We start from the raw sequence: 20,436 nt of genomic DNA, 5'->3' as shown, positions 1-20,436 counted from the left end.
GACACACGGACTCACCATTCTGCTGATGTCTGAGGCGAAGGTGACACCTTTGCTGGGTTTGTCCTGGGAGCTGCTGCTGCTTCCTCCCAGAGAGTTTCTTCTGATGATACCTGAAATGGCAAAAGTATACATTTAATTGACTAAAATGTTGATTAACTCATTCAGTCCCAGCCATTTTCACTGAAGCAACCCCCTTCGCTCCCGACTGTTTTACTGGATTTTGCAAGGCCCACAGAATATTGTGTTCTATTGCTATAAAAACATGGAAGCTACCAAAAGATCGATTAGAGTCTCTTAATTCATCAGGAAAAAAAGTACATTTGTATCTGTTCTCGTTTTGCGGCAATAAGCATTAGAATAGAGCTAATTTCATCATTATTCACAAATCTGTTGAAAATACTGGCAAAAAGAGCTTTTTTTGCCACATGGCCTTGGTTGATCTCTTATACTCTGCTGCCACCTGCTGGCTGACTACCATTGCTTTAAGTGACCTCTTCAGGTCAGAAGCTGCATCAAAGCCTTCTGTATTCTCTAGCATGAAAAAAAACACACACACAAAAAATAAAACGCATAAATACGTTTTTGGGAGTGAAGGACAAAGTATTAAAAACATGTATAAGTTTTTGGGTTTGAATGAGTTAAGTGCCCAAATGGTGTCACCTTGGCTGGGCAGCATGTCCAAGCGCTGGAGACTGTTCCGGCGCGACGGCGGGAACCCCCCCGCGCCTTTGGACAGGCGGCGCTGGCGGCTGGACAACATGGCGGCCGGTGAAAGAATGCCCGGTGGCGGGACCTTGCCCATTTTCTCGTACAGATCCTCGATCTCCCGCTTCTGCGCCACTTGAAGTTCCTGAACCTCCGACAGATGTCTGCAACCACAGGAATGCACAAGATGGCTGACAAATAGCGACGGGTAGCTGGATAAATTTGCTGTATGGAATTTAAAGGTCAAATTTGAGGTAAGTTGTTATTACACGGCCCCAACTTGGCCCCAATGCCAGCAGACTGTAACAACTGAAAAACACATCCGTCACCAAAATGAAGTTACTCACTTCTCTCGGAGCTCCTGGAGCTCGTCCAGCATGTCTTCGTCGCTGTCCGAGTCGTCGCTGCTCATGTAGGAGACGTTGTGGCTGTAGGTCATGGTCCACAGGTGGTGAAGCGCGTTGCCATACTGCGGGCTGCCAGCCGCGCCGTCCCACAGCCGGCCTTCCGCCTCGGGCGCCGTCACCGACAGCCCGCTGTCGGCGGACGTGCTCATCAAGCTGAGGCTGTGCGCCCGCCTGCGCCCGCGTCTCCTCGACCTTGGACGCTCCTCCGTCACCTCTTCCTCCTCCCTGGTGGGGAGGGGGGCACCCGGGCATGTCTCGGGTTCTCCCTGCCTTTCCTCGGTGCCGCCCGCGTCCTCTTGCGGTAGCGAGGCGACGACCGGCACGTCGGAGATGGGCGACACCTGGAAACGACCCACCGTCACTGGAGCGGCCAGACCTCCTGTCAGGGAAAAGGAAATCGTCTTCATAATTGGCTTTTCTTTTGGTGTATTGCTTCTAACCCAGTCGGTGAGTAGGAACATGTGGGCGGGCTTTTGATGTGATTGTGTATCGCTAATCAGCAGTGATTAGTTTCTGATCTAATCAGTCAAGTGAGCACAAGGGACCAATCAATCATCCCCTGACGATGGATTGACTAGCTACTCATTGCTCCTCAGAGGGTAGCTCATTGAAAATATATATTTTTTAAATTTATTCTAATGCTACCATCATTAGCCATGATTCGTTCAGCTATATGCTAATGACGTTAGCATCAGTTTGATCAAAATACATTTGTACAGTATCTAATCCACTGATTCTCAAAGTGTGTACAGTTCACGTGTACTTTTTAGCACTATTTTCCTAAATTTTGCCACGGTGTTCAATTAAGACCTGGGGTTTTAATGACTGTTGTAATTTATATTGCGTTTAGCAACATGCTAATGACGTTAGCATCTATATGCTAACTATTTTTACACTATGAAATACATATTACTTTCAGCTGCTAGAGACATTAGCATCTGTTTGATCACAATAATTTGTATGCTATGTAAATGATATTGCTTTCATCTACATGCTAATAACGTTAGCATCTGCTTGATAAAACTTACTTGTACAGTATATAACTGATATTGCTTTCAGCTACATGCTAGTAAAGTTAGTTTGATAATAAAATAATTTTAACAGTAAGTAAAGGAAATTGCTTTCAGATATATGCGGATAAAATTAGCCTAATATGATCAAACTAATAAAATTAGCATACCTTGATAAGACCTATTTGTACAGTATGCAACTGATATTGCTTTCAGCTACATGCTAGTAAAGTTAGTTTAATAATAAATTAATTTGAACAGTAAGTTAAAAAAATGCTTTCAAATACACGGCTAATAAAATTAGCATCACTTATTTGTACAATATGTACCGTAATTGATACTGCTTTCAGCTACATACTAGTAAAGTTAGTTTAATAATAAATTGATTAGAACAGTAATTAAAAGAAATTGCTTTCAAATACATGCTAATTATCATAACTTGATAAAACCTATTTGATCAGTATTGCTTTCAGCTACATGCTAATAAAATTAGCATAACTTGATATAACTTATTTCTACAGTAAGCAATTGATATTGCTTTCAGCTACATGCTAGTTCAGTTAGATTTATAAAAAAAATAAAAAATAAAAATAAAAAAGTACAGTTTGTAAAATAATTTTTACATGCTAATGTTATCTTCACTTAGTGAAATTAATTTGTTTACATGCTATCATAATCGGTAATGTTTTCACGCTGCACGCTAGTGACGTTGGAAAAATTTGTGTTTGCATGGTATTTATTGTATTATGGCGTTCCGCGGCTTCATTACTGGTACTCTCTTGTTCTTAAGTGTTGCATTAAGACCGACGCGTCTCAGTCTGTCCACGAGGCGTCCTTGTAGCAGTAAACCACGGTGAGGGTTTAGGTTGGGCGCATGCACACAGAGGGACTCTGTTTAGAGTCTAGAAACACAGACAGGTGTGGGAGGGGGGAGGGAGGCCTGTAAATGAGCTTGTCAGGGCGCCCATTGGTCGCCGGCGGTGGGCAGAGGCCGCCATGGCACCTACGCCCACACGGGACGGAACATTAGCTACCGTAACAGAGATTACGCAATGGCACCTGGGGCAATAAGCGATGGTGTCAGCCAGGAGGAGGAAATACGTCAAAAGGCAAAAAGCGGCGTGTATTTAGAGGGAAAACACGGTAAAAATGGCCACTGTGTGTGCATAAACAAGCACATGTGCGTTTGTATTTAGCCTGCAAACAAACGTGTCTTTTTACAACCAAACAACTACGATTTGAACAATTTTTTACCTGGGGAGATCAATGGTGACACTTTGTAAGTCGTCAGGCTTCCGGCGTTCAGTTCGGACAGAGTGCTGATAGATGATAACTAGATGGGAGGGAAAAATAGGTATTAATGAGTTTCTTGTTGATGCTATACAACCATCACATCAATTTCCTCCAAACTTTTTGGAGGGGATGTCATTGAAAAACACAATTCCAGGATTTATTATTGAGCTCATTTTACTTATTATAAACATCTTTTACACCATAAATAGAACATAATAGAAAAATACCATCATTAATTTGCTGAGTAACTATTTACTTTTATAACTTCTAAATATGGAAGGGGAAAAAAGTTTTTAAAAAAGTAACTAATTACTTTTACAACTTCTACTTTTTAAAAGTAAAATTAGCTACTTAGTAAAAGTAACTCATTGTAAAATTAGCTACTTAAAAAGCTAATTTTACAATGAGTTACTTTACTTACTACAAAAAGTAACTAATTACTTTCTAAGTAGCTAATTTTACAATTAGTTACTTTTACTAAGTAGTTAAGTTTACTTTTAAAAAGTAATAAAGTAAGTAATTACTTTTATAATTTATAAATGTTAATCCGCAAATGAATGCCTTATAAATTATAAGGCAGTAGCCTAATACTTATGTACAGTGAGGAAAATAAGTATTTCACCCCCTGGTGATTTTGTGAGTTTGACCCTTTACAAAGAAAGGAACGGTCTATAATTTTCATGGTAGGTTCATCTTAACAGTGAGAGACAGAATATTAAAAAAAATCCCAGGAAATCACATTATATTAATTTTAAACATTTATTTGACTTTTATTGAGGAAAATAAGTATTTCACCCCCTAGCAAAACATGACTCAGTACTTGGTGGAGAAACCCTTGTTGGCAAGCACAGCGGTCAGACGTTTCTTGTAGTTGGTCACCAAGTTTGCGCAGATCCCAGGAGGGATTGTGGCCCACTCCTCTTTGCAGATCCTCTCCAAATCCTGAAGATTTCGAGGCTGTTGCTTGGCAACTCGAAGCTTCAGCTCCCTCCACAAGTTCTCTATAGGATTAAGGTCTGGAGACTGACTAGGCCACTCCATAACCTTAATGTGCTTCTTCTTGAGCCACTCCTTTGTTGCCTTTGCTGTATGTTTTGGGTCATTGTCATGCTGAAACACCCATCCACGACCCATTTTCAATATCCTGGCTGAGGGAAGGAGGTTCTCACCCAAGATTTCCCGGTACATGGCCCCATTCATCCTCCCCTCGATCCGGTGAAGTCGTCCTGTACCCTTAGCAGAGAAACAGCCCCAAAACATAATGTTTCCACCACCATGCTTGACGGTGGGGATGGTGTTCTTGGGGTCAAAGTCAGCTTTTTTCGCCCTCCAAACACGGCGAGTCGAGTTGATGCCAAAGAGCTCGATTTTAGTCTCATCTGACCACAGCACTTTCTCCCAAGCCTCCTCTGAATCATCCAGGTGCTCATTGGCAAACTTCAGACGGGCCTGTACATGTGCCTTCTTGAGCAGGGGGACCTTGCGGGCACTACAGGATTTCAATCCATTACGGCGTAGTGTGTTACCAATGGTCATCTTGGTGACTGTGGTCCCAGCTGCCTTGATATCATCAACAAGCTCCTGCCGTGTAGTTCTGGGTTGTTTCCTCACCTTTCTCATGATCCGGTTCACTCCACGAGGTGAGATCTTGCGTGGAGCACCAGACCGAGGGAGATTGATGGTCAATTGGTGTCTTCCATTTTCTAACTATCGCACCAACAGTTGACTCCTTTTCACCCAGCTGCTTGCTAATGGTCTTGTAGCCCATTCCAGCCTTGTGCAGGTCTACAATCTTGTCCCTGACGTCCTTAGACAGCTCTTTGGTCTTGCCCATTGTGGAGAGGTTGGAATCTGATGCATTGATTGATTCTGTGAACAGGTGTGTTTTTAAACAGGTAACGGGAACTTAATTAGGAATACCAATTAAGTAAGAGGACTAATGTGTGTGCCTCCTGGTCACATGACCGGTCTGTGGGAGCCAGAATTCTTGCTGGTCGGTAGGGGGTGAAATACTTATTTTCCTCAATAAAAGACAAATAAATGTTTAAAATTAATATAATGTGATTTCCTGGGATTTTTTTTAATATTCTGTCTCTCACTGTTAAGATGAACCTACCATGAAAATTATAGACCGTTCCTTTCTTTGTAAAGGGTCAAACTCACAAAATCACCAGGGGGTGAAATACTTATTTTCCTCACTGTATGTTGATTTTTCTGATTTAAATCAAAACTCGAGTTTTAGTGAATGGTTGGTGTTAGTATGTGATATTGTGACTTACGGTGCTCTCCGGACTGTCCGTCGGCGACGGTGAGAGATCTGACAGCGAGGTCGAACCGGGCAAGGGTCCGAGATCTGAAAGCGAGGTCGAACTGGGCACTTGAGAGAGGACCGGAACCTGGCCCAGGAAGGGTCCGAGGCCCTCCTGAAGGGGTGCGAAGGAAGCGGGGTGCCCGGTCTGCTGCAGTGGAGTGTTCGGCGGGGTAGCGGGCGTGGTGTCCCGCCAACCTTGAGGGAACCCGTCCGAGGGTGGTGTGTTCCCCGAGCTAGGGTAGACGTTTGTGGGGTAAGGCACCTCCAGTGTGGGGGTCTGGTAGTGCGGCGGGTACGGGTACGCCGACTGAGGGTGGAAGCCCCCGTAGGAGGGCATCCCTTGCTGGGCGGGAGGGATGAACGACTGCGCCATGCTCATGGCCATGGAGATGACATTCGCCAACGAGAAGAGGGGCTGGCTGTGTGGGGGCCACATGCCGGGATGCCGCTGGGTGGGCGCCACCCCGGGTGGGCTCTCGCTGTCCTTCAGGAGGTTCGGGGAGCCCGGCGGTACCGGGGAAGGGACAGACGGGAAGGTGGGGCTACTGGACACGCGGGTGAGTGGGGGATGGAGGCCGCCCGCCGCAGCTCCGGGTTTGGGTGAAAGCGGCCTGGCGGGGTACTGGAACGGGAAGTTGCCCATGTACGGCACGTGGTAGTGGGGCAGCAGGGAGGCGGTGTGGTGGTAAGCAAGAGGAGAGCCTGGAAGACAAACATGTGCAATCAATCCACACGGACAAGAGAAGACGCACAGTTTTTCCTCAGCCTTCGTGTGGGGTGAAAATTTCTCGTTCTTTCAACAATAACATTTTGTTCCGTGTGTAATTGCGACTCCGTCACCATCGTGTTTGCCGGGGAAGCGCAAATGTGTCCCATGTGCGCTTCTGGGACTCATTTTGGACTTGAAAGTACCAGTAAGTCCTCATTTGCACATCACGCCACTGGCGAGCACTGGAAATGTCACAGGGCTCTTTTTTGTTTTAATAACATTATGTAAATAGAAACGAATTATGTTCTCTTTACATCTGCATCCACTGAACTTACAATACATTACATGCATTTAGAAATAAACAAATAAATTACAATAAAATAACCCAAAAATAAAAAAATAAATAATTTTTAAATAAAATTTCAGTGTATAGTAATATATTTTAAATGTATGCACTATATTTAAAAAAACATTCCGTATTTTAAATACAGTAAAAATAAATGAAAATATTTAAACTTGTATGTTTATATTTAATATTATATCAAACCAAATAACTATGAACAGAATATATTATACATTATAAATTTAATTAAATACCTTAAAGAGGTTGCTGCATGCCCCACAAGAAAAGTAAATGACTGAATAAATTTAATATATTATAAGTCAAAGATAACATTAATTGCCTCAAGGAGGGTCAACATAGGATTATTTTGGTGGCAAACAAGTACAAACTATTAAATCTACGAGACGACAGTTTTTCCTCCTTTCCTTTTTGATACTTGGCAACCAGTTTAACACTTATCGGCGCCACCTAGAGGCAAAGATTTACCTGGCGCGTTGTGGAATGACTGCGAGCGGACGAGCGGGCGACCGGGCAAAGTCAAATTTGGGGCAAAGATGTCGCCGTTGGTACACGGAGGCGAGCCGCAATCTTCCGTGCATGGGTTCGCCACGGCAAAGTCTGAGGCGCGCACACACACACAAACACGCAAGTGTGAAACATGATGACATCATTGACATGTCATGCAAATAATATGAATAGCTGATTTACCGGGCAGGGAGGAGGAGAAGTGAGTTTGTGGAAGGCTCTGACCGTGCAGATCCGGCTGCAAAAAAAGACAGAGCAACTGGGAGTGAATTAACTACTTCTTAGTTGCTGTATGCACTCCTACACGTGCAGTAAATGTGGATGTTTTGTCACTGCAAAGTGGCTTCATGCACTCAGAAAAGCACAGCTTATATGAATGTTTCTTCACTGATGAGTGGATGTATGCACTCCTTACAGATACAGTAATCTGGGATGTGTCTTTACCGATTAGCCACTAACAGATGCATGTACTCCCTAATTGTACAGTATATTTAGTATTGCTGTTTGTTTACGGGATAAGCCACTAGTAGCCGTATGCACTCCATACAGTAATTTTGGATGTGTCTTTACCGATTAGCCACTAACAGATGTATGCACTCCCTAATTGTACAGTATATTTAGTATTGCTGTTTGTTCACCGGATAAGCCACTAGTAGCCGTATGCACTCCAGTAACAGTAATTTTGGATGTGTTTTTCCCGATTAGCCACTAACAGATGTATGCACTCCCTAATTGTACAGTATAATTAGTATTGCTGTTTGTTCACCGGATAAGCCACTAGTAGCCGTATGCACTCCCTACAGATACAGTAATTTTGGATGTGTCTTTACCGATTAGCCACTAACAGATGTATGCACTCCCTAATTGTACAGTATATTTAGTATTGCTGTTTGTTCATCGGATAAGCCACTAGTAGCCGTATGCACTCCCTACAGATACAGTAATTTTGGATGTCTTTACCGATTAGCCACTAACAGATGCATGCACTCCCTAATTGTACAGTATATTTAGTATTGCTGTTTGTTCACCGGATAAGCCACTAGTAGCCGTATGCACTCCCTACAGATACAGTCAGTTTGGATGTTTCTTTACCGATTAGCCACCAACGGATGCATGCACTCCCTAATTGTACAGTATATTTAGTATTGCTGTTTGTTTACGGGATAAGCCACTAGTAGCTGAATGCACTCCCTACAGATAAAGTAATTTTGGATGTCTTTGCCGATTAGCCACTAACAGATGTATGCACTCCCTAATTGTACAGTATATTTAGTATTGCTGTTTGTTTACGGGATAAGCCACTAGTAGCTGAATGCACTCCCTACAGATAAAGTAATTTTGGATGTCTTTGCCGATTAGCCACTAACAGATGTATGCACTCCCTAATTGTACAGTATATTTAGTATTGCTGTTTGTTTACGGGATAAGCCACTAGTAGCTGTATGCACTCCCTACAGGTGTAGTAAACAGATGTTTTTCACTCATGTGTATCTGTACGCACACCCTACAAGTACAACAATGGTGGATATCGCACTACTGATTAGCTACAAGAATATGTACACGTATGCACTCCCTTCAAGTCAAGAAAGAATCTTCACCAATTAGCATCTAGTAGCGCTTTGCACACACTACAAGACACACAAATTCTGCCCGGCAACAAGTCTGCTAGATAGCTACCTTTTTAAGTTTCTTCACTGAGTAGCAGCTATATACTGTATATTACCGACAAGTTTTTTATTTTTTCTAAATGTTAAATTACACAGGAACTCTGTAGTCTGTGTCTATTTGCATCCTGAGTCTGGTGAGTTTGTCCAACTCCCTTTTTTATCTTCCCAACAGTCTCAGAATAGAAACTGACCTCAGATGCAAATCTACCACAGAACAGATAGCTGGAATGCCTCACCCTTGCTCGCACATGCAAACACGGACACGCGAGCTTCCCATGCTATGACATCATGACTAGCTTTGAGGAAACAATACACAATAACGATGGTGCAGGCGGCCATTGAGGAATAAACTCTCGCTGACCTGGGAGGATGACAGCGGATTGGCTGCGCTGTGGAAGGCCGGCTGCGGGGGGCGCTGCCCGCTGGGGTGCACCGGCTGCTCTTTGGCCATGAGCGCCTCTGCCCGCTTGATGATGTCGCCCATTCGGTAGATGAAGCCCTCCTTCTCCGACGGCAGGATGAACTCATTGTGCACCTGCAGCAAAAAAAAAAAACACAATTCTTATGAATGCACTCCATAGTAGCTATATGCACTTCTGACAAGTACAGGGAACATTGTTCATTTATTAGTAACTGTTTGCACTTATAAGTACACTAAATATGGATGTTTTTTTCACTCATTAGTGGCTGTATGCACTCCCTATAAGTACAATAAATAGGGAACTTTCTTGAATTTAGTACAATAAATAGGGAACTTTCTTGAATTGCAAAGCACTTTTATTGATCAACCCTGTATTGAAATATGTGGTTAAAAATACACTGACCTTTCGCCACTGAATAGTCACTAACAGGTGGATGCACTCCCTACAAGTACAGTAAATGTGGATGTTTCTTCACTCATGAGTAATGTTTTTTTTCTAATAGATTATCCACTAGTATTTGTATGCACTCTCTCGGAGTGCAGTAAATGTGGATGTGTTTCGTTGCTGATGAGTTGTATGCACTCCCTCCACTTTGCTGATTAGTAGCTAACTACATTACATATGAGAAGTAGTTGTGTGCTCTCCCTCTGGTAAAATATATATATTTTTAAATGGTTAACCACTAGTAGGTGTATGCACGCCATACAAGTACAGCAAATATGAGTATTTTTTTCACTGATTAGAAGCTGTATGCACTCCCTACAAGTACATGTGAGTTCTGCGTAAAAGGCTAAATGTTAACACTAAGCAATAAAACTTTGCAGCGTTGTAAATTTGTTTTACTTCTAATAAAAATGCCAAGCATGTTATGCGTTTTGGCAGTTGTCCCATGTTCATCCTCATCCACTTCCCAGTACAAATGTTTTGGTACCATTTCAGTTGCACTAATGTTTACATGTATCGCCAAAGTCCAGCTTCTTCTTGTAAAAGTACTTCATTTGTATTTATAGAGCATACAAACGGATCATTAAGTGCAGAGCGTAAGTAAATGTACTGTGACCGTGAAGTGGACAGGATGTTCTATTTGTGTGTCCAGTCATCAATTGTCCTCCTCCTCCTAGCTCATTACTCCTTCCCGGCAAAAACATCTCCCCATGCTGCACATTCGCGCAGTTGTTGCAGACGTGGTGACCGAGTAGCTGTCAGCGCGCCTTCATTCCGCGCCAACCCGCCGTGCCAAGATACCATCGACAGCCGCTCATTTTGTGGGTAGCAAATCAATCAGTCGCATAACCATAAGAGCCAAGATAGAAAAAATAAAAAATAAGAAGGGATTATTATCCTGTGGTGTATTAAGTGTGATTTTCTTGAGTTTAAGTTAAAAAAAAAATCCTTTTTTTTTAAGCAGATTTTTGGCAAAATGAGGAAAGTAAGACTTTGAATTCTTGAAATATCAACTTATATAAATATAACTTGGAAAGGCAATAACAAAATAAAATAATAAGAAAGTGAAATAAGAATAGAATAAACTAAAAATAATAGTAACTGAAAAAACAGTAAGAACAAACACTGGCTGTTTCTGTGCGTTTTGGTCTCTTGAGGGCAGTGTGGTGCCTTGCATCCATGGGGTACACACTTTAAGTGAGTACAGAAGAAAATTACTGGACTGGACTCATATTTCACACATTGGGAAGAATTTGTGCCTTTGCGTAGCGTTATCTCACCTGTGGGTATGTGTTCCCACAGCAAAACACTTTCGAAATCGATGCTAACTTCCGGTTAGCATTTGAATGGGATCCTTCCTTTGCTTTTAGCATTAGCGCTAGGCTAGCGATGTTTTAAAAACGAAGCATGTTTTGTTTTTAAATATACAGTGGATGTATTTCTTATCGTCGTGTGTTTATAGTTTTACAGTTACCTCCAACTCGGGTGTCATTAAACAGCTTAAAGGACGCTTAGGGACAACAGAATAACATACGCTACACACTTGGTCGTTGCTAATCCTACACAAGCAAAATGGTGCATTCAGGGTACTTTCGCAGCGTCGGAAACTTCTGTTTTCTTCGATGATAACGTCTTAAGGGGAAAATAATCAATTGACCGATTATTTTGGCCGAATGCCAATAATCGGCAGCCAATTAATAGGTCGGGTCCTAGTGTGTACCTCACTTCGAATTAACGGAAGTTTGTCTGTCACCCACCATGACGGCAGCGATGTCATCCGGGTTGTCTCCGTCCAGGTCAAACTTGAACGTCACCATCTTGTCGTTGTGCGTCTGCAGCTGACACTCCACCACCCGGTCCACCTTGTCGGACAGCTGCAGGGGAATTCAGGGGGACCACACGCAATTAGCGGTGAGGCTAAAGTGCTAAGAGAACGCGCGCAGTGTGATGTCATCGTACCCCGGTGATGCGCAGCCTGGAGCGTACCCGCCTCCTGAAAAGCTTGGCGGCGGTCCGCCTGGCCACCGTTTTCTCGCTTTTCTCCGATACGCCCTCGTAACCGTCGCTCAGGCCGGATGTCACGTCCGAGGCGTAGCTGTAATGGAGAAGAAACACACACGGGGACTTCATTTTGTAAATTAGACATTCGGATTTGTTCTGCTTTCTGTCCAAGATCCTACAAAATTGTCTTTGGTAGCATGTGGAGGTTTAGGCGTAAACAAGGAAACAAATATGTACTCGTGAGGATATGGTGTCTGTCTAGTGTGTGTTAAGCAAACACAATAAACGCGTTTTAGGTTTCAGAGAAGCGAGAAGAACATTCCGTGTACTTTTTTTTTTTTTAAATAGCCTTCACCCGAGGCTAATTGCGTCGCGGGCTGCCCAAACATTTATGGGCTTGGCAAGAAGCCTCCGCTTTAGCCCTGACTCTTCCAGCTTTCAAGTTACGACTACTATTTTTCCTGTACCCAAGGACTTCTTAGAGGAGTGATTCCCCCCCCCCCCCCAAAGATCCCCTTATAATCATAACACCAATTAAATGTAAGCATCATGAGTGACCCTACATGCCGCGGGAAATATTTTTTAATGTTCTAAAATAAATATTGATGATCTGCTAAATGGAAAAGGACTTAAGCAAATTGAATGTAAATAAATGTAATATTTATCCGTCATTGCTAGCTAACTTGCGTTGCTTCCTCTACCTTGCCCACTTAGCAACTTTTCCAACTGATCCGCCATAGTAACCTATAGCTAATTATTCTGCAAACCCACAAGCTTGGAGGTCCCACAAAAGTTCCCTGCAGGCTCTTTCTTATGCAGAGAACCAACCCCCCCAACAAAATCCTTCCACATTTAAGGAAAGCCACCTGGAGTCCGTCCTGCCTCCAGCTTTTTTTGTGGCACATGGAGAGATGTGGACGAGGAAGAGGGGGGGGAGCGGGGTTGCGTACCTGTCCCCAGGAGAGTTCAAGCCACTCGGAGATCCCGGCTTGACAGTTTCCATGTTGTTGGATACGGCAATGCTCTGTCAAGACACAAGGAGAAGGATTTCAGCTTCATACACAGCACCATGTTTAACTCGATTCAGTCTCCTCCAAAAGTATTGGAACGGCACATCAAAAGACCACCTTTTCTCCAACTCTTTCAGTTCTTGCAATCTATCGATTATTCTATCGATTAATCAGACTCATTTTAATTTTGCATTTAAGTGTATTATAAAAGCCCCCCCCCCGACTGTTTATTTACCAGTGATTAATGTTTACTTTGTACTCCGTATTTATATAATGAAAAAAAAAAAAGGTGGATTCATCTTGTATTATGTTACCGGTTTGGTTTGCAAATGTCTTATTTTGATTGAACACATAAGATAATTAGTGTTCTTTCATGAAGGACTACATAAATCAGTGATCAATTACTATCGATATGCTGAAATCAGAGGATTCGGACAATTTTATATTAGAAATGGCTCTAAACAATTTTTTGATTATTAACTCATTCACTCCCAGCCATTTTCACTGAAGCAACCCCCTTTGCTCCCGGCTGTTTTATTGGATTTTGACTGATTTAGCAAGGCCCACAGAATATTGTGTGCTATAAAAACATGGAACCTACCAAAAGAAAGATTAGAGTCTCTTCTTTCTCATCTATTCCCATTTTGCAGCAATTAGCATTAGAATAGAGCTAAGTTACATCATTATTCACAAATTTAAAACACTGGGAATTGTTTTGTTTTTTTTTGCAACATGGCCCTGGTTGATCTCTTATACCCTGCTGCCACCTGCTGGCCGTTTTTGTAATAACTACCATTGTGCTTCAAGCGTTCTCTTCAGTTCAGAGGCTGCATCAAAGCCTTCTGTATGCTCTAGCATTAAAAAAAAAAAAAAAACATAAAAAAATTATAAATACCTTTTTGGGAACATAGTAATATTTCAAATAGAACAAATGTATACGTTTTTGGGAGCAAATGAGTTTAAATTGTCGATTAATCGCTTAATTTTGACAGTTCTAATCTAAAGGGATATACACACATACACACATATACATATATATATATATATATATATATTTACTGAAAATATATGGGATTTTTTTCAAGGATATTACCTCTAAGAGTGAGCATTATCTTTTTAACAGCATTTTACAATTGGATGTGAAATTGCGTACCCAATGTCCGCCCACTCACCGAAGGGAAGCGTAGGGCCGGAACGGGGAAGCCATTTGTGGTCGGGGAGTTGGCGTAGGAGGTAGGGGGTGTGGCCTCCAGGGGGTCTTGAAGGCCCGAAGAGCTCAGGTCGCCGTCCGTCTCGCAGTCAGCTGTCCCAACAAAGCACACACAGCGTTAGCATGTGACGCTCACACACACAGATGCACAAGACACACTTGATGACCTCGAGCTTGACTTTCTCAGTCTGATATAACATTTGCATGCATTTTTTTTTTAAGGCTAAACATTGAGTTCTTCACGCCTCCCACATGGCTCCATGTGTCAGTCACAAGCTGATGATTGTGTATGCGTGTTACATTTTCAACAAGCGAGGCGCATTACGTAAAGCGGACGCACAATTAGCCGAGGAGAGGCTGTTGTGGCGGATGTGAAAGGGCTGGTCGGCCTCGGGCTCCTCCGTCTCCGCGGGGCAGCCGGAGCTGACGCCCGAGTCGGCCGAGCTGGTGACGGGGGACAGGAGGGGGGACGGCAAGGGTGGAGGCGGCGCGGGGGACTCTGCGGCCGCGACATCGCCGACTTGCGGGGAGGACGAACGTGGCCTTTGCTCCTCGGCCTGCCGCCTCAGCTTTTCCCGCTGGCGCTTGATGGCCGTCACTCGGTCCCGGATGGCCTTGGCCACCAGCTTGAAGTCGGCCTCGCACACGAAGCCCAGCACCACCTGCATAACACGCACACATGGTCAGGGCAAAACATTGAACAGTTCAATGTGTATGCTTATTATGTAAGGAAACATGTTCAGACACAGATCCTCCAATTTTTTGTTAAAGTGATTTTTAACTCATTCACTGCCATTGACGGCTATAGACGTCAAAAATGAATTTGAACTATTTCTATTAGTTTCACTTTTTTTTTCCACTTTTGTTAACAAGAGTATGAAAACCTAGAAAAAAATGTGTTGCACATTTAGACAGATATAAAATTTGTGATTAATCTTGAGTTAACTAGTTGTCATGTGATTAATTACAATAAAAAAAAAATATATCGCCTGATGCCCCTAATTAAAAAAAAGAAAAGATTATCAAAAATTAGGGACGTCAGACAATAATTTTTAATTTGAATAACTTTTTAATAATTTTTTCAATGGTAATTAATTGCATGACTTCAATAGTTAACTCACAATTAATCACACATTTTATATCTGTTCTAAAAGTACTTAAAAAAAAAGTGAAACTAATAGAAATAGTTCAAATTAATTTTTGACGTCTAATAGCCGTTAATGGCAGTGAATGAGTTAATAGCCTGAACTGATGGACAGACGCGACTGTGACGTGGACGGGTCATGTGACGTCCCACCGAGCGGCGTTTTGGCAGCTGGCGCGAGCCGAGCGGGACATCGAGTCCCGAGCAGCCCCTCAACAGCCGAGTCGCATTACGACATCCGCGTACTGATTAGAAATTTAATCTCGATGAAAAGCGAACGCTTTTCATTAAAAGTCACCTCTACGGCCACGGCGTTATTAAAGGGCTCCTTACGACTCACATTTCTTTCCAGTGAAAAAAAGGGCTTTGCCCTTGAGCGACACGGAGTGTTCTCTTCACGCCTGTCAGACTTCGCATTAGCTGTCACAACAACTCAACAACATAACAGGCTGGACTGCTGTGACGGGCGACAAGCACGCAGCGACGGAACGGGAGCTTTACAAAAATCGATTGAAAAATCCCAAAATAGAAGTCAAATACTCCACCCAGGCCAAACAATCCTATTTTGGGTAAGGAGTTATAGTTTCTTTTTTAAATCCAAATTTTAAAAAATAAAAAGTTTTTCTGAACAAAAATAACGGCTGAAACATGTACAGTAATTTCTGGACTATAAGCCACGCTAGACAAATTTGGGGAATACTCGATTTTGTTACACATATAAGCCGCACCCGACTGTAAGGCGCAGGTGTTTTAATGTTACCGCACCGGGTTCCCGCTACTTTCTTGGGTGCAAATTCTGTCTCTCCTACTGTAATTTGGGCTCACTTGGTTTGTTTTGCTCTGCCTGACGCTCTTGCGCTTCCTTTATAGTGCGATCCCTTGTGATCTGATGGATAAGCCGCACCTTTGTATTAGCCGCAGGGTCGAATGCAAGTAAGCGGCTTATAGTCCAGAAATTAGTGTACATGTACTGGTTTCATTTGAAAGTCTGCTTTGGGTTTTTATTTCTCCCTAAAAAAATTACCTAAAATATTTCCCATTGTTTTTGATTTACTAAAAAATCAAATACACACAATATGTGGAGAAGTTAAAAAAAAAAAAAAATGGTGACTGAATGGTGTTTTTTGGGTAAAAATAAAGAAACAAAATTACAAATTTGCTTAGATACAATCCTAAAGATTCTTCTTTTTTTTAATCTTTTCATGCGAGAACAAGTTTTATTTTTTTACTATTTGAAAAACACCTAAAACATTAAAATACAGAAAAAAATACAGAAAAAACTATTTGGAAATTTTGTTTTTAAATATTTTTAACCTTCTAAAAGAAACAAAAAATATATATCGTGCTCATCTGGGCATTGGTGGAACATGGATGAAGTAGAAAACGCTTTAATATTATCTTTTTAAACGGCACAATGCACCTTTGAAAAATAAAATCTCAATTTTTTTTTTAATCATTAACATGAAATAGGGTGTTTTCGGATACAAATCAAAGAAAATGAAACACACAATTTGTCGATTTAATCAAAAAGTTTTCTTTTTCGTACCTTTAAATCTAAAAAGGAAACACAAATATTTGTTTCAGATTAAAAAAATAAATGAAAACAAATGGACAAGATTTTGACAATTTATAATATTAAAATATTTTTAGAATTAGAAAAAGACAACATTTCTGTAGATTTTTTTTAAAGGGACTTTTACAGATTATACTACAATTTATATTTGGATTATATAGCATTATATATAATCACATTTTTATGTTATTTTTTAATATTAATTCAAATTTACAGATATACTTTTCCCCAAAATTAATTTGTGGGTTTGCGGCTGCGTGTTGCTGCTCCTCACCATCTCCTGCGCCACCTCCTCGGGGACGTCCTTGTACAACTCGAAGAGGAACTCAATGGCGTTATTGTCCTTGTACTTTCCGTGGAGCTTCTTGGTGTCGTCCATACGCAACCACAGCTTCAGGCCCGACTTGAGCGTGTCGTCCTCCTCGGCCAGCTCCACGTGCACGCCGTGGTTCTCCTGGAAGAAGGGATGCTCCAGCAGGTCCTGTATGGTGTACCTATGACAGCGTTCATTCCACAGCTTAGAAGCGACCAGATGTGATGTCGCGAGGGAGGGAGGACGGGTTGTACCGTTCGTCGTTGTTCATGCGAATGCAGCCTTCGATAATCTCTTTGAGCTCGGGCACTTTCACGTTGTAGAAGCTGTCAGGTTTGATGCCCTGCATGTATGTGGCATAAATTCAGTGAAGACACAGAAAGAGTCAAAGACAAGAACCACAAAATAATGGCCAGAATTACTAAATCTGTTTTTAGTTAAAACCTACCTAACTAAAATCGGGGTTATTTAGTTCGCTATTTAAGCACTAAACTTGGATAACATCCTTTATGGACAATTTAGAGTTTAAAGTGAATTGCTGTGCTGCCCGATAAAAATGCTACATTGATAGTTACTGCTGCTTTCAATCTGGAGTGTAAAAAAAAAAAAAAAAAGCTCCTGTGGAAAACCTCAAAGCCACACTAGCATGAGGAGCAAGGGAGTTTTTTTTCTTCTTCTCCCGAGCGTTATCACGAGAATGCGGCTAGATTAGCGCAGCCTGCTGAAGCGCAGATAAGCGGTGGAGGAGGAGGCGGAGGAGGTGGCGAGGTCAAAAAGATCTGCGGCCCGCAGGAGCAGCAGCAGGCTGAGGTGAAGTCAAAACACAGCAACAATTGGTTTTCGGGCGTGTTGTTATCGGACATGTCGCGCAGGAGTTCCGTCATCTGTTTGGAGACAAGCTAAGATGCTAACTTGTTTTGCGTATATTTTTGTGTCAGAAAAAAAAAAGAGGGTCATTTGTGGATGAGATAACATAATAAATACATTACAAAGTAAAATATTATACACCGATTTCATTGTATTTTATTAATAAGTACTTTTTAATAATTGCAAAAATGATGAAAATATTAATAATAATAAGATGAAGAAGAGTCGCTCATTTTTTTTAATTTTATAAAATAAACCAAAATTTTAATGTACACATAAAATATTTATTTGCTTTTTATGAATGTTTTTCGCATTTTATTTACAATATAACAAGAGAAATAAATAATGGAATGAAACAATATACATTTTAATTAACCTTTTATTGAACAAAAACATAAATGTGAAATGTTTAATAAATCTGTTTATTTTACTAAAAATAACAAACTATTAAGTGAGCTACATTAATAAAATCTGATAAAATATTAATAAAATAATGCAAATTTAAAAATAGAATTAATTCTTTTTAATTAAGTATTTACTCAACAACATATATAATACATGCTGAATAAATATATGAAGCTACATTAATAGTTTCAATGTATTTACAATAAACTGAACAAAAACATTAATCAAAGCTAATTAAAACATGAAAAATGTTAACTGTATCTATATAATGATTTTATAAGTGTTTCCTTATTTACAATAAATCAATCAACAAAAATGAATAAAACCTCAGTCAATTTAATGAAATAAATGCAATATATTTATTTATAAATAAATGTTAATCACATCTATGTAATTGTTTATTTTTATTTATTTATTTATTTAATTATTTCAGTTGTATACTTAGTTTTCAGTTTTTTGACCATGTTGAATTTGTAATTTATCTTGCCGATGAACCGAATACAATTTTTCATTCATTTACAATAAATCAATTAAACAATTACTTAATGAGATAAAGTAATAAAACCAATAATGAAAATTGAATGAATACATTAAAAAATGTCAAATTTAAAAATGAAAACGCATGATGGGCCAGATTAAAGTACGACATGGCCCCGGTATTTGACACACGGGCCACGCATGGCCCAATCCTTCATTAGATGGTGCAGGTGTACCTAATAATATGGCCTGTGGGGGCAAGTTGCTCGGCACCCCCACCCCCACAGCTGGGGTCATGTTAGCGCTATGGACTCCCCGCGGCACGCTGGCATTCGTTTATGAGGTGTGCAATTTAACATTACAACGTGCGCGGGAAACTGCGGCGGCGTTCTAACGCCGCTACCTTCGAACCGCTCGCCGACATCGTCCACTTAACACTTTCTAACTTTGCATTTGTGATGTAACCGTGGACAAACAGACGCCTTTTCTACGGCATAAGGTGAACTGGGACACAATTTTCCAAAACACATCATTCCCGCCCCGTGGTGCTGTCGGCGCCAATGCGCAGACATTTGACGTCGCCATGCCAGTGTTTTTTGTCATTTTAATGCACGTCATAAAGTCATCACCTAGCATGACTCATGTCACATTAGATGCTTGGCTCATATGAATCATGATTATGCAAAATATTACAAAATTACTGTTACTTAGTGATTAGTGACAAAAACTACTTTCAGTTAGTGTGATTGTGCAAAACAAAATTCACAAGTACATACAAATTTTAGTTAGTTGGTATTACACAGAAACTATATAGAGCTAGTTAGTAAGACAATTACTTAGTTAACATGATGATACAAACTATTAAGTAAATAATGACCCAAGTAACTATGGTAGATTTCTGCCTACTAAACCTACTAACTACAGTATTTTTTATTTTTTTTGGTACTTATGTGCCTCTGTGAACTTTTGGAGTTGTTTACATAATCATCCAAAAAAAAAAAGACCAATTAACACATTAACTAACTGGCTAACTAACTGACAACTAACCTAATCGAAATTGTATTAAAATTTCAATTATTACACTCCACAATTATAAAATTAGCATAATAGTAAGAAACAAATTTAATAAATTTTGTTTCATCCAAAAGAAACATACATAATTAAAGTGTTTCAAAGAATTTTATTTGTCTTAATATTTTGTAATTAATTTTTACGTTAAAATATTTTCTTGTTTTGTACCAAAAAATAAATGATCGTCCTACTGCACAGTGCACATGCTGCACTCCAAATAAATATATATTATTATAAATACATATTATTATAAATTATCTTTGGTCCAAAAGGAATTTACATAATTATAGTGTTTACTTTTTTAAAAGAATTGGTATTAATATTTTTAAATGTGTAAAAATGTTCTTGTTTTGTACGAAAAAAAGAAATGATCGTGCACAGTGCAAAATATATTATTATAAATTATGTTTGGTCCAAAAGGAACTGACATAATTATAGATTCTATTTTTTTTTTATTTGGTCTAAATAGTTTTAAAAGCTTAACCATTTTCTTGTTTTGTACCAAAATTAAATAATTGTTTGAATAATT

The 20,436-nt window shown here is 40.5% G+C and overlaps 1 protein-coding gene across 2 annotated transcripts in view; it reads right to left on the bottom strand.

The window, feature by feature from the left end:
* The window catches only part of wnk4a (WNK lysine deficient protein kinase 4a), a 37,767-nt gene that overhangs the window by 1,352 nt on the left and 15,979 nt on the right, over positions 1–20,436 (bottom strand). The window contains exons 6-20 of one of the 2 annotated variants that reach the window (XM_077550378.1): positions 17,342–17,430; positions 17,049–17,268; positions 14,398–14,719; positions 14,020–14,150; positions 12,788–12,861; positions 11,796–11,931; positions 11,594–11,710; positions 9,332–9,505; positions 7,487–7,541; positions 7,265–7,396; positions 5,695–6,428; positions 3,377–3,455; positions 1,053–1,491; positions 661–869; positions 16–110 (exon numbers count right to left, since the gene is read on the bottom strand). In XM_077550378.1, the coding sequence (XP_077406504.1) occupies positions 16–110; positions 661–869; positions 1,053–1,491; positions 3,377–3,455; positions 5,695–6,428; positions 7,265–7,396; positions 7,487–7,541; positions 9,332–9,505; positions 11,594–11,710; positions 11,796–11,931; positions 12,788–12,861; positions 14,020–14,150; positions 14,398–14,719; positions 17,049–17,268; positions 17,342–17,430 (3,006 nt within the window). The remainder of the gene's footprint in view (positions 1–15; positions 111–660; positions 870–1,052; positions 1,492–3,376; positions 3,456–5,694; positions 6,429–7,264; positions 7,397–7,486; positions 7,542–9,331; positions 9,506–11,593; positions 11,711–11,795; positions 11,932–12,787; positions 12,862–14,019; positions 14,151–14,397; positions 14,720–17,048; positions 17,269–17,341; positions 17,431–20,436) is intronic. The other variant, XM_077550379.1, reaches the window with a different exon arrangement.

The sequence above is a fragment of the Vanacampus margaritifer genome, chromosome 18 (assembly GCF_051991255.1).
Source record: "Vanacampus margaritifer isolate UIUO_Vmar chromosome 18, RoL_Vmar_1.0, whole genome shotgun sequence".
NCBI lineage: Eukaryota > Metazoa > Chordata > Actinopteri > Syngnathiformes > Syngnathidae > Vanacampus > Vanacampus margaritifer.
Note: the sequence above shows the minus strand (reverse complement) of the source record. Positions and strands in the feature narration are given on the sequence as shown.